Source organism: Cynoglossus semilaevis, chromosome 9 (genome assembly GCF_000523025.1).
Source record: "Cynoglossus semilaevis isolate Cse_v1.0 chromosome 9, Cse_v1.0, whole genome shotgun sequence".
In the NCBI taxonomy this organism is placed as follows: domain Eukaryota; kingdom Metazoa; phylum Chordata; class Actinopteri; order Pleuronectiformes; family Cynoglossidae; genus Cynoglossus; species Cynoglossus semilaevis.
The window spans coordinates 11,072,984-11,086,655 of record NC_024315.1 but is presented as its reverse complement, the minus strand read 5'-3'; the positions used below and the strand labels follow the sequence as shown (position 1 = coordinate 11,086,655).

Genomic DNA, 13,672 nt, shown 5'->3' with positions numbered 1-13,672 from the left:
AATTAGAGAGGCAATTTTTTAAAAATTATTTTGGCCAAATTTTTATGTGTACTCCTTAATCTTGAGGATTTTTAAAGAGGTTTTGCTGGAGATATAAGCGAATAAGTGCAGCGAAATGTCGATAGTTTTAAAAGACAAAAGTAGAAGACACCAGAGCCGGTAAACTTTGAGCCAGGTAGGATGAGAAATAAATAAGGATATTTAAAAAAGGTACTATCAAATTAAAAAAAATACGTTTTACGTGTCGTTAGCAATTGGCATGTATAATTGTATATGTTTAGTGAAATTTGACACCATAGACCATGTAGTTAGTGGACTTTTGAAAACAGTCTCGTTTAATGACGAAAGACGGGCGCAGACTAAAGTAGAGGATCACAGACCTGGTTGATCGAAGATGGTAGGTAGCGGACGGAAAGCAACGAGGACGTGAACTGACTAGCAAAGAGGGCAAAGCGAGATATCTACATCTGGGTATTTATTGCAAATAAACCCAGACAATATCTGTCAAACATTACCTTAAGAAATCGAAAGACATGCAGTAAGTAACGGTTTTTCGGTCAGCGTTGCGGGTCTGGGCTAGGGGAATAGTGCAGATGCTAAGCTAACTCTTAGCTCAGCCAACGCTTAACTGTTTTTTCGAAGTTTTAATTTAGGTTCAGGCCAGAATAAACTGCTGCTATTGTAATTTAAGCAATTTTACTTATATAAACTATATATATATATATATATGATCACACTATGTGGTGTTATCATGACTGTATATAAGAAATGGACAAAGTAATTTATTGTGGTTGCGGAGATCTATAAAGAGCTGCACTATTAATTTTACCAGTAAATTGGTTGTAAGTTAATACAAAAAGAGTAAATTAGTCTAAGATACAAATGTCTTAACAATCAGGAGAAATAAAATACTGAAGATACTTTTGCTGACTGATTAATCAGGGAACTCCTGCAACATCTGTAGCGCCACCTTGGAATCAATTAGTCGTGCTAAAGTCATGCGCAGGTTTATTAACTGTTCTGAGACATCTCAGATGTACAGGTTTTTACTTGTCTCTCTCTTTTTTCCAGGACATGAAGCGAGTACGCACAGAGCAGATCCAATACACTGTGGCTCAGTACCTGAAGAGGCGGCAGTATGTGGACACAGACAGCTCCCTGAAGGGATCCAAACTCTACCAGTCGGCTGAAGAGATGGCAGCCAGCCTAACAGGTGACTTATCTACAAATGTGTTTACATTTACACTGCTAGTTAATTTTTTAAACCAAATGTATAGTTTTAATTATTTCCCCCTTGTTGCAGCACTAATCATAGTAATCGCAAAGTGAAAATATAACCCAGTGACATCCTGCTTTTATTTCATGTATTAAAAAATGTGAAAAAAAAATGTGCTTCTGGTTCTGTTCATAACTCAAACTATTTCCAGTAGTGTCCAGATATATTAATCCCTAAGGCGTTCCCTTTGTGAAATTAAGGCTTTTATTTTTTTTTTTTTGAGCGTTCTTAGCTATCGCTATGCTTGTTTAAAGCTTGGATGTTTCATTAGGGAATTATTTTTGAACTAAAATTACTTTTTTGTGTGCCTTTTTGTCCTTTTTGGTTCCCTGTGGTTCCGGTTCTGTCAACAGTCCAGACAGAGTCTGGCTGTACCAACATTGTCTCTGCTGCCCCTTGTCAGGCTGACCCACTGCAGTATGAGACACAGTTCTCCAGACTGCGCTCCTTCCTCTCAGGTATCATCACTGAAAAATATTGAACAGAATAATTCAGGAACATCTGAGCGACTGAGATTCTGGATTAAAATGAGATTAAGTGTTATGAATTTTCTATACTTCAGAAACAGATATTCCCTGGGCTAAGGAGGTGAGCAGCATTCTGTACCCGCTTTTTGTCTACCTCCACCTGGACATGGTACGTTGTGGCCTCAAGGGGGCAGTAGATGGATTCTACAGTCGTTTCCACTCCTCCTTCCTTCAGGACACTGAGCAGCGTGCCACTGTGGAGCAGCTGCGCCACGTCCTCACCACTCAGGATGTTGCAGCCAATCCCAGGCTGAGTGCTTTTCTGGAGCACAAATACGTGGTACATCTGTCTGAGGCGGCCTACAGCTATCTGCTGCGCTACCTGCAAAGCGAAGATAACAGCGCCCTCTGCAGGGCTCTTAGCACTCACTTGCATTTGGAGGTAACCACTACCAGGCGCACTGACTATCAGCTGTATGGAGGTGCTGGTGGATTGGCTGCTGTCCCAAGCTCCACCTCCTCCACTTGGGCGGGAGTGGATGGTGTGGAGGCTGCTGTGGAGGGCGTAGAGGTTCCAGCTGGGATCCCGCAGAGTAAAGCGGCACTGGAGGCCCTGCAGGACTCTATCAAGAGGGTCAGAGAGGGTCCACCTTCACTCACCACCGTGTGTTTCTATGCCTTCCATCACACAGAGCAGATGCTAAACACGGCTGAAGTGTCAGCCAACAGTCGCCTGCTAGCCGCTGGCTTCGACAGCTCCACTGTAAAACTGTGGAGCCTCCTCGCCCGAAAGCTGAAGTCGAGGCCACACCGGGCTGACGTGTCGCGGATCCACCTGGCCTGTGATGTGCTGGAAGAGGAGGTGAGAATTTTTTTCCTGAGCATTAGGTTGTTAGGGTAAGGAATTTAGAGAAATGACATTCATACAAAAGCAAGCAGTAATAAAATGTTTGGTGTCCTCAGGTGGATGATGAGGATGTCTGTGGCAGTGAGATCAAAACTCTGCGAGGTCACAGTGGCCCCGTCTATCGTACCTGCTTCCTGACGGACAGCTCTGGCCTCCTGTCCTGCTCTGAGGACACCACCATCCGCTACTGGGACCTGGGCAGCTTCACGAATACAGTGCTGTACCGAGGCCACGGCTACCCGGTGTGGGACGTGGACGTCAGCCCCTGCAGCCTCTACTTTGTTAGCGGGTCCCACGACCGGACCGCCCGCCTCTGGAATTTCTCTCGCACTTATTCACTGCGACTGTACGCCGGGCACCTTGCAGATGTTGACTGTGTCAAGTTCCACCCAAACTCCAACTACTTGGCCACAGGCTCTACAGACAAGACAGTGCGTCTTTGGAGCACCCAGCAGGGGGCGTCTGTTCGCCTTTTCACCGGCCACCGCGGCCCGGTGCTTTCACTGGCCTTCTCCCCTAATGGGAAGTACTTAGCTTCTGCCGGCGAGGACCAACGAGTGAAGCTGTGGGACTTAGCTTCAGGGACGTTGTTCAAAGACCTGCGGGGTCACACAGACAGTGTCACCAGCCTGTCGTTCAGCCCCGACAGCAGCTTGGTGGCGTCCTCATCCATGGACAACTCTGTACGGGTCTGGGACATTCGAAATTCTCACTCGGGAACGCCAGCTGATGGCTCGTCCAACGAACTGGTGGGAATGTACACGGGAAATGTCAGCACGGTGCTAAAGGTCCAGTTCATGGCCTGTAACCTGCTGCTGGTAACAGGAACTGCTCAGGAAAAAACAGAGCCTTAGAATTGTTTTCACCAGCAAATCCTGGGGCGTTTTTCTTGTTGTTAGTTTGTATAAAGCTGATACTTTCTGTTTCAAAAATGATTTAGATGTTAATAATCCATTTTTTACAGTAAAGAAAGGTGACTAAATGGCAGTATTAAAGAACTCTTCAGTGTCTCCTTTGGTCTGGTGTCTTCAAAAATATATTGGACGCATCTGGAATATATATTGGAAATTCTGGAAATGATATGAAAACAAAGAATCCAAGAATATGATCCAGGAAACTTTGACTGAATTGCAGAAAACAAAAAGACCATTAACGGAGAAAAACGTACACAATAGAAGAGCAAATAAACAGAGAAGATAATCTACGTCCACAAAGACAAAACTGTTTGTGTGTGAAAAAGACCGGCCACAGGGAGGTGCCAGAGACAAAGACGAGCACAGGCAAAACCACACGACAAACTCTGTAAACTGTCTGGAGACATTGGTAAATTGTTTCAGCCATGATAATCTGAGCAGATGTGAATCATGGGTAACAAAAATACTAGTAATAATATTGATGTGTGATTTTTTTTTAAGTGTTTACTATTCTGCTCTACTTTACACAGACATAGAAGCACCTGCTGCTGCACCTCTGAACCTCTTATCACAGAGATTTAACCACAGAGCTGCTGTGAAGTCTGAAAAATGTTGAGCTGCATGTGACAAACCTGCTGCAGCCTAGGATCAAAACTCAAATGTTAAGTCCATTTATAAGTCATTTTTAAAAATGGCTGCAATCCACACACTTACATAGGCCATGAACCTGCAGGAATGTGAAGAATGTGGACCCGGTGTCACAAAGGTGGAGCAGGCAGTCACGCCCAAGCTTTCAGGGAGGGTGCAACTGTCATCGTGGTGTGATTCAGAGACTTAAGTCCTCTGCTGGGCTCTGGTGGTCAGTGAGAATGTTAGCACTCACACAGTGCTTGTTTTCATTCATTAAAAATAGACATATATAATGTTACGGTTTTTAGCTTTTAACCACACACAGAAAAGCTGCTCATGAAAGTTAGCTAACAGGCTGCATCTCCACAGACCTGTTTGGAGTGTTATGGTTTCTGTAAGAGTTCAATCACTGTTGGACTTTGACATTTGAATTGACTTCAGTCTGTTTGACATTACAGCCACTAAATACATAGACTGTAATGAGAAGAGACAGAAGGACATCAGCTGAGGCACAGTCAAACCTTTTTAATTCTTCTTCTTATTTATGTTCTTTATTGCAGTTCGTGAATAAGGACATGTTTGCAGATGGACAGGAATGAGTTCCTGCTGGTTCCTGCAGCCAAGCCCAGCGAGTGACAGATAAGAAACAAGGGAGAGCGCAAGAGGGCGAGAGTGATAAGAGCACAGTGAGAGAGCAGGAAGGCGTGGTTCTGGATCAGTAGGTAGAACCAGTTTGTGAAGTCATGGGTGTGAAACTCCGGGCAGGTGTCTTGCTCCATCACACCTCACTGCTCTCGGGTCTGAAGAGACGATTAGAAGAAGAAGAAGATGCCGCTCGAGTCCTCGCTGTCCTCTGGACGCACCTCCGGATCCAAATCCATCCAGGCCGTGGACACCCAGTCAGATGGGAAGTCCTACGAGCAGCTCAGGCAGGAATGTCTCCAGCAGGGCGTTCTCTTCGAGGACCAGGACTTTCCTGCCACAGACTCTTCACTCTTCTTCAGCCAGAGTGTCCCGGTCAACATTGAGTGGAAAAGGCCCACGGTACGTGTTCAGCTGGGTTTCCCATCATTCTTTATAGGGACTGCTGGTTCAGGGTCTCTGCAGGCTTCTTGTGAACTTTTGACGTGTAAAGTTTGTGCTCACACAAGAAAAAGGCCCTGGGATTATCGGTCTTGTCCAAACAAAAGTCAGGGTTTGGAGTTCCATGTCCATCCTGGGTTTATATGAGCTTCATGTGAAGTTCTGTCTGTTCTGATCCAGTCAGTGCCTGTAGCCTGGGGTTTATGGTCTCCCAACAGGGTCTACACCAGGGCCGTGGATCCATGCAGTGTTTCTGTTTCAGGCCAGTCAGGTTTTATTAAAACAGGTTGACTGGTCTACACATGTTCAAATGTGTGCCACACAGAGGAGGTGAGGAAGAGCAGGGGGGTCTACACATGGGGAGGGGACCAGGAGGGGTCTGAGAGTCAGGGTTTAAGGCCAGTGTGTTCACTGGATTCATGGATTCATTTATGACAGGTTTCCGTTTTTAAAATCTAATTCTTACATAAATTAACCTTACAAATACATTTTCAAATTTAACAAAACAGAAGTTAGTCAGAGCTCAAAGGGTCAGCCTGTCCATCAGTCATATTAATGAGGTTGTTGTGACAATTATTAGCAAAAAGGCATTAAATCATTTGACTCACACATTTTAACAGATATAAATAAGGCCTTACCTTTGTCATTTTGTTTAATTTTTTTTATTCACTAAATAATCTCACTCAACATTCCACCGTTCATCGTTTGAATACCTAGTGATAGAATGTCTAAACAAAACTCACCAACATGACATTAAAGCTGAAAAATTTATATAAGAATATAAAGAAAATAATGATAAAAGGTAAAAATTGACATCTTATATAATGAATGAATAAATATTTACTCTCAAACGTCATGTTCTGTTCAAAAATCGTTTCTCATTGAAAAGACATTGTCAAGCTTGTGTGTGTAAAAAGCTAAAATATAGAAATACTGTATATTTGTTAGAATATTGTCACTAAAAAGTAATTTGTTTTCCCAAGTGCTGGATCCATAAAGTCCAATCAAAATATTATTGAAACAAAGGATAAACCAAGGCAGGTATTAACAGATAACGGTAGCTAACGCTGTGGCTAACCCTGGGGCATCTGTGAACAATGACTCTGTTAGCAACAGTGATCATGGAGAAAACAACAGTCTGCTGGGGGAACACTGATGCGACCTGTCCACACGTCTCTGGGTCAGTTAGTAAATGAGTTGAACTTTCTACCTGAGACACTGAGGAACAAATGACAATCTTGACTTTTATTGACTGTGTAAAAAAAATTAAAATAAACGTCAGGTTGAATCGTATTTAATGGCGTGCTAATGTGTTGAGGCAGCTGCAGCTGCAGAACCGGTTCTGTCAGAGTCCAGTGTAAACAGAAGATCAGCGAAGGTTCCTGCTGTAGGAGCCTAGTCAAGACAAAACACAACACTCATACAGAGCAGAGTTGTCCACACACTCTGTCATTGTGACTGTCAGGTTTGCCCAAACAGTGGTCCTGGGCCCATTACTGGTACATAGACAGTTTATATCTGGTCCAGCATTTCAGTAAAGGTCTTTCGACGTTGTGAACAAAGGAAACATTTTAAAAACCTGTGTTTATCTTCTTCTCCCCTTCGTCTCTGTTTTTCCTCGCCACTTCAGCTCTCTTTAGGCTGGAGTGCCACCTACTGGCAGAGGTCTGTTGATGTTCAGTTGATGTTCAGGTTCACGTCGTCACCGTTCTTCCACATTTCTGTGCAGGGTGTCTCTTCAAACACACACATATAGACACATGCTTCAGCTGCCTGTGTGTGGTGTGTTCTTCCAAGGACTGGGAATTCCGGCTGAATGAAACGCCTGGAATGTGGACACACCTCTCACCTGTCGTTTAAAAAAAATAGTAACACAGACAACCTGTTGTTGTGTTTCTCTCTGCAGGAGATCTGCCAAAACCCGCAGTTCATTGTGGGAGATGCCAACAGGACGGACATTTGTCAGGGACAGCTGGGTGAGTGGCGGCTCCACCTGCAGGAGCCTGGGACTGGGACTGGGACATATGAATGGTGTGAGGAGCAGTTGTCCTGACTGTGTTACAACAAAAATAGAACACACCCATTTCTAAAATCAGGAAACAGAAGAGAAAAAATTGTCATTTGACCTGGAGTTTTCAATGTTCAACACACTTACAAAACACCGTCAATGTTTTGATTCTCATCAGAGAAGAGTTTAATTGGTAATTGGTAATCTGGAATCAAAGTAGTTCTGCCCTTGTGTTAGTGTGGGACACTGTCTCTCTGATATGAAGCTGCTGGACTCAGTGAACTAGGTCCTTGTGTCCAGAACTTCTGGGACACTTGGGCTTCATTTGATGATATGAGCAAATCTCTGAAAATGACAGTAGCAAATGATCTAATCTAATGTACTCTAATACAATCATAAAACAATACAATCTGATCTATCTAACTCGATCACATGCAGGAGACTGCTGGCTCCTGGCAGCCATTGCGTCCCTGACCCTGAAGAAAGATGCACTGGCCCGAGTTGTGCCCCACGACCAGGACTTTGGCAATAGATACGCTGGAATCTTCCATTTTCAGGTACGGTTTGAGGTTTCTTGATGGAAACAGAAACACACGGAGTAGATTTAAATGTTTGTGTTCTTAACAGGAAAGTTTTGTGCAGCTCTTGCTCTCCCACACCAAATTTCATAGGGAAAAGCTGTGATTTAAGCTCACAGACAGAGCAATCGTCGATCCACTGCTGCCTTCATCGCTAATTTCAAACGTGTTACAGTACTCTGTGACCAGACTGTTTGGAATCTTTCTTTTAAGATTTACTTCAGTGGCACAAACTGACCAAAGGAGGCAGCAGAGGACCAACTGTATCTCTGTCCCATTGAGCTATTATAACTGATCTATGACATTTGGTTTGTGGGGGAGAATGTTGTATAATGATGTTATTTTTCTTTGACCTTGAGCTTTCAAGCTCAAAGAAGAAGTCCAGTTGCTTAGAACTAAACTCTATGGATAAACTCTAACATTCTGCAGCATAATTTCCAGATTGGTCTCAGTCAGAATCTTTCACAGCTGTCTTGACGTTTTGACTCTCTGTCTCTCTCTCAGTTCTGGCAGCACAACCGCTGGCTGGATGTGGTGGTGGACGACAGATTGCCGTCAGTGAGGAACGAGCTCATCATGCTGCACTCTGCCTCTAATGACGAGTTCTGGAGCGCCCTCCTAGAGAAAGCCTACGCCAAGTAATGATTCCAAACAGATATTAATGTCCATATTCCTAAGACATTTTCCATTGTCAGCTATTGAATAAAACAAACTTGCTGCATTTGTGTAGTTTGTGTTAGACTAACTAAATGTGTGTGTGTTTAATTTCTGCGTTTTCTGTCACTGGTGTCAGAATGCATGGAAGCTACGAGTCTCTGAAGGGGGGCAGCACCATGGAGGCCATGGAGGACTTCACCGGAGGAGTGGGAGAAACGTATGAAACCAAGAACGCTCCATCCAACCTCTTCGCCATCATGAAGAAAGCTCTTGACCGAGGTTCCATGATGGGCTGCTCTATTGACGTACTTACTTTCTTTTTAAAAAAAAGATTTAACTGTCTGTTTTTAGAAGCTCAGATGGTTATGTTTTCCACATACTCTAGAAGCTAGAAGTGAAAGTAAAAAGTTAGAAACTATGAAAAACTGCCTGGGTAAAAACACAGAAATATCATAAGAAGGTACAGCTAAAAAAAAGAAACCAAAAATATATGCAAAAAAATTCAAAATCAAAATTGTTCACCACCAAAGGCCAAGTTCAATGATGAAGCTTGGCGCACCATTAGCTAACAGAGTCACGTTACCTAAACCTGCCTTGAAATGAAAGGGAAAAAAAAATTTAAAAGAAATTACAGAGAAGAAGAAGTGAAAGTTAGACCATAGAAATGTAGACGTTAGCTGATGAAATTCAGATTCTGCTTAAATGTAGCCTTTATTGCAAATTACCAAATGGCTAAAAGTTAGCCTAAAAGCCTTTAGTTCTGTTCTCAGTCTGGTTTGTTTTTGTTATTGTTCAGATCAGCAGTTCTGCAGAGTCTGAGGCTAAAACCACCACTGGACTGGTGAAGGGACATGCCTACTCCATTACTGGTCTGGAAGAGGTAAGGTGGCGCTGTAATCACACCAAGATTTAACATTATGGCTGGGGGTGACTGTAGTAGAAGGGGTCTGATTATAGAAGGTGTTGCTGGTCCAGTTACATAAGGTGATAAGTGGACTAAAAATTGGATGGATGGATGGATTAATCCATCAACTCCAAGATCTCAGGTCATGTGGTCTCCACCTTTAATAAGACTGTCGTGGTTCTCTTCTAAAATTCAGGTGACTTATAGAGGACAGAAGGTCAAGCTGATCCGGATCAGGAACCCCTGGGGTCAAGTGGAGTGGAACGGACCCTGGAGTGACAAGTATGTGTAAAAGCCAGGCCAGAGCAGTATGTAGGCCATGACTGATGTAGACCAGAGAGTCTGAACCACTGCCTTCGGTTTCCTTCTGCAGCGCCAGAGAGTGGAATTACGTGGACCAAGCTGAGAAGAAACGAATTCTACAGAATTCCATGGAGGACGGGGAATTCTGGTGAGGACATCAGTCAGCAGCTGTGGCCTCCACGGTGTACCTGTTTCCAAAAGGGTCCAAAATATAGTTGTTTTCATCTTTTCTGATTTTATTTAGGATGGAGTTTGAGGACTTTAAGACAAACTACGACAAGGTGGAGATCTGCAACATGACGCCCGATGCTCTTACAGACAACACCAAACGTCACTGGGAGGTTAGCCTGTTTGAGGGGAACTGGATCCGTGGCTCCACTGCTGGAGGCTGCAGGAACTTTATTGGTAGGTCCATGGGGGACAAAGTCAAAAGTTAATAAAACACGTTTTGGTTAGCTAACACATCACAAAACATCAAAACAGTTCAGTGTAGAAAGCTTCAGTTATCCCTAAAATGGAACTAGATGTTAGCCAAATAGTTGGAGTTTGCTGAGGTCATTCTCTTTGATCTTCTCCCAGACACCTTCTGGACCAACCCTCAGTTTAAGCTGCTTCTGGAGGACGCTGATGATGATGACGACGACGTCTGTAGCGTTGTCATCGCTCTGATGCAGAAGAACCGAAGAAGACTGAGAAAGGAGGGTATGGACCTGGAGACCATTGGCTTTGCCGTCTACCAGGTCAGTTCAGGCAAAAGGTCAAATGACCTGGCCCTCTGCGGGAGGATGATGAGGGAGGGGTTTGGTGGGTCTCTCCTTCTTAACCCCATCTTTGGATTTCTCCAGGCTCCAGACGATGAGGATCATCAAGGTAAAGACTTCTTTCGCTACAATGCCTCCAAAGCCCGAAGCAGGACCTACATCAACATGAGGGAGGTGTCGGAGCGCTTTGCGCTGCCTCCTGGGAAGTACCTGCTGGTTCCCACCACCTTCAAACCCCACCATGAGGCTGACTTCCTGATCAGGATCTTCTCTGAGAAGAAAGCTCCATCGCTGTGAGTAGCCCTCTGCTGGCCAACAATCTCTCCTGTCCTGAGTTTGACTTTCATGACTGGATGGTTGAGACCATATATGGTTCAACCGTAGGAAACAGGAACAGTGACGTGTTTGTTTCCGTCTTTGTTTGTTTAGGGAGATGGGAACCAACGTAGACGCAGATCTTCCTGATGTGAGTAGATAATAATTCAGTGAATCAGTCTGTTAGTCATTGAATCAGTCAATCGGCATGTCAGTCAGTAACTCAGTAATTATTTTACTAACCAGTTGGCTAGAAAGTCTGTCAATTAGTGGTGCGACTGTTTCCTGACTGTTGTGCGACTGTTTCAGCCTCCAATGCCCAGCGCTCCAGAAGAGGAAACAGACGAGGAAAGAGATCTGAGGAGGCTGTTTGAAAAACTGGCTGGGGATGTAAGAAAAAAAAAAATTGCACTGCGTATGTTAGCCAAACATTAGCCCGCTTTAGCAAATTAAACTAAGTGACACAAACTGGTTGCAGAAGAATTGGACCAGTAACTCCTGTGTGTATGGACTTTGGTCTGTGAGATAAAATTACTGATTTTCAATTTTTGATTACAAAATAAAAAAGTTTGGACAATTATTTTTGAACATCCTTGGTGAGAAGACTTTATTAATGTTTTGTGTGTTCAGGACCAGGCCATTTCTGTGAGAGAACTTCAACAGATGCTCAACGGTGTCCTCAGCAGACGTAAGTTTGTTGATAATCAAGAAGTAAAAACGTCTTTATATTTATCTTATTCCCAGAGATGTTAATCCACAGGTTTATAAAATCTCCTGTTTGGTTTCAGGTAAGGAGATTAAATTTGAAGGTCTGAGTCTCAGCACCTGCCACAGCATCATCAACCTGATGGACGTATCCTTCATCTCTCATATATTTAGCATATATATGTATATTGAATGTAAACAATGGAAACAGTCAGCATTACCTGTTTGCGCTGTTGCTGTTGGACTGTGTTTTCCTTTGACATGGTGACTTCAGGTGGACAACACAGGGATGCTGGAGTTCCAGGAGTTCAAGGTCTTCTGGGAAAAGATGAAGAAATGGATCGTAGGTGTTTTTGGATCAACAGCTTAATGCAGGGTTATTCAAGGTCAAACTTGTGCAACGACAGAGCAGACACTCCCATGAATGCTTTATATTAAACTGGGCCTAGTGCAATGCATAAACCTACCATGTAACTTTACCTTTAATATTAAGATATTCAATACACATGTTAATATATTTATGGTGTATTTTTAACATGTGGGACTCATGTCAATGTGTTGTTGTTGACAATTCTGTCATTGCTGCAGATGCTCTTTTTGTCCTTCGACACCGACCGCTCGGGCAAAATGTCATCCTACGAGCTTCGCAGCGCCCTCAAAGCTGCAGGTGAGGCTTTACTAATATATATTAAAAAGTGTTGTGAAAGTTATTTATTCAACAATGACTAAAGTTTAGCCATAGCTAGCTGTTGTTTTGTGTAGAATGCTAATGATATAATTGTGCAATCACAGGGATGCAACTGAACAACAAGCTGTTACAGTTGGTCGGCCTCCGCTTCGCTGACCAAAACTATGACATCGACTTTGACGACTACCTCACCTGCATCGTCCGTCTAGAGAACATGTTTCGTACGTAACTCTGGGATGCTGCCACTGTTTCATAGATAGGTTCTGAATGTTTATTGGATGGAACTATTTCTGTGTCTCCAGGAGCCTTCCAGGCCATGGACCAGCAAAACAGAGGTCGGGTCAGGATGTCCATGATGCAGGTAAGGTCTCTTACTGGCACTCTCAGTGCCCTCTGCCGCTCTACCCAGCTGGGGACACACAGGGCGGAAAAGTGCTTGCTTCAATCACAGATCTGGAACTTTACAGTCCAAGCCAAAACGTAGATTAGGATATAATAAATAAGGTGAGGTAGCTACATCAAGTTACCAAAATTAAAATGTTAAACCAAAAGTTGAATTTAGATATGTTAATGCTAAACATTTGCATTTGAAATATCTAAAACAGAATTAATGAAAGCTATGAATATATATTAGCTAACTAACTAAACATATTCTTTATATGACAAGACCAAAAAAAATGACCAAAAATGGGTTAAAGTTGTTCAAAATATTAAAGAAAAGAGACTCTGGTACTCAAAGATTTTCCAGAAAGATAATTTTCTGTTTTCAAGCTTCAGCTCTGACTGTTTTGCTCCTCCTCCAGTTCCTGATGCTGTCAATGAATGTGTGAGGAGCAGCGTGCAGCACCAGCAGGAGGAGCCACCGGAAGAACAAAAAACACTTTTTTTTTAAACGTGCAGCATCCAAAATGCTCAAGCTGTGATCAAAACATCCCAGGTTATTAAAGTTTGTTAATCACACAGACGTGTGACGGCTCTTGTCTATAAACTGACCTTTGGACCAAAGATTTGTATTTTCTTCTCTCTGTGTGAATAAAAAGTTTTCAAAAAAACATCTGATTATTTTATAAGTGACTAAATCAAACATAGATCCATTTAAAAATTTTAGTCTAACCACTAAATAAACGTGTTGCTGTTTCTTTTATTCAAGATTCAATGTAGTTACATATTAATTTTTCGAATAACTTCCTTTTCTAATTTTGTTTATTTACCGTGTTACAGGGGTTTATCTTTTAAGCCACAACACGTATTATATTACACAAATTGTATAAGTAATCTCTTTTTTTTTATTATTGCTCACAATTCACTGTGTGAAAACCTTTGGGGTAAAAGGGTATGTAACTGTCTTTTTTTTTTTAATGGATTGAGCAACGTACATGGTGCCCTCTCTTTCATTTTTGTTTTCCCCTAATAAAACAGTGACGATTTGTATATGTGTAGAAGTGTTTCCATGCTTTTTTGTCTGTCGACTACCAA

At 42.8% G+C, this 13,672-nt stretch overlaps 2 protein-coding genes across 8 annotated transcripts; both read left to right on the top strand.

The window, feature by feature from the left end:
- Positions 1–38: 38 nt before the first annotated feature.
- On the top strand, positions 39–3,660 carry taf5l (TAF5-like RNA polymerase II, p300/CBP-associated factor (PCAF)-associated factor). 4 transcript variants are annotated; one of them, XM_017035185.2, is made up of 5 exons: positions 39–175; positions 1,072–1,213; positions 1,630–1,734; positions 1,839–2,605; positions 2,707–3,660. In XM_017035185.2, the coding sequence occupies exons 2-5, from the start codon at positions 1,075–1,077 to the stop codon at positions 3,502–3,504; spliced, it is 1,809 nt and encodes a 602-aa protein (XP_016890674.1). In that variant the 5' UTR covers positions 39–175; positions 1,072–1,074; the 3' UTR covers positions 3,505–3,660. The 4 variants fall into 4 exon arrangements, with proteins under 4 accessions (XP_016890674.1, XP_016890671.1, XP_016890672.1 ...); XM_017035182.2 differs by lacking the exon at positions 39–175 and adding an exon at positions 350–538; XM_017035183.2 differs by lacking the exon at positions 39–175 and adding an exon at positions 358–471.
- A 148-nt stretch (positions 3,661–3,808) lies between these two features.
- capn9 (calpain 9) lies at positions 3,809–13,321 on the top strand. 4 transcript variants are annotated; one of them, XM_025058891.1, is made up of 21 exons: positions 3,809–3,973; positions 4,755–5,238; positions 7,184–7,253; positions 7,724–7,842; positions 8,368–8,501; positions 8,657–8,825; positions 9,317–9,400; positions 9,621–9,706; positions 9,798–9,875; positions 9,972–10,132; positions 10,307–10,467; positions 10,573–10,781; positions 10,918–10,954; positions 11,113–11,193; positions 11,434–11,491; positions 11,592–11,656; positions 11,783–11,851; positions 12,097–12,175; positions 12,301–12,417; positions 12,499–12,557; positions 13,000–13,321. In XM_025058891.1, the coding sequence occupies exons 2-21, from the start codon at positions 5,023–5,025 to the stop codon at positions 13,024–13,026; spliced, it is 2,079 nt and encodes a 692-aa protein (XP_024914659.1). In that variant the 5' UTR covers positions 3,809–3,973; positions 4,755–5,022; the 3' UTR covers positions 13,027–13,321. The 4 variants fall into 4 exon arrangements, with proteins under 4 accessions (XP_024914659.1, XP_024914657.1, XP_024914658.1 ...); XM_025058889.1 differs by having other exon boundaries at positions 4,095–5,238; XM_025058890.1 differs by having other exon boundaries at positions 3,809–4,018; positions 4,095–5,238.
- Positions 13,322–13,672: the final 351 nt, after the last annotated feature.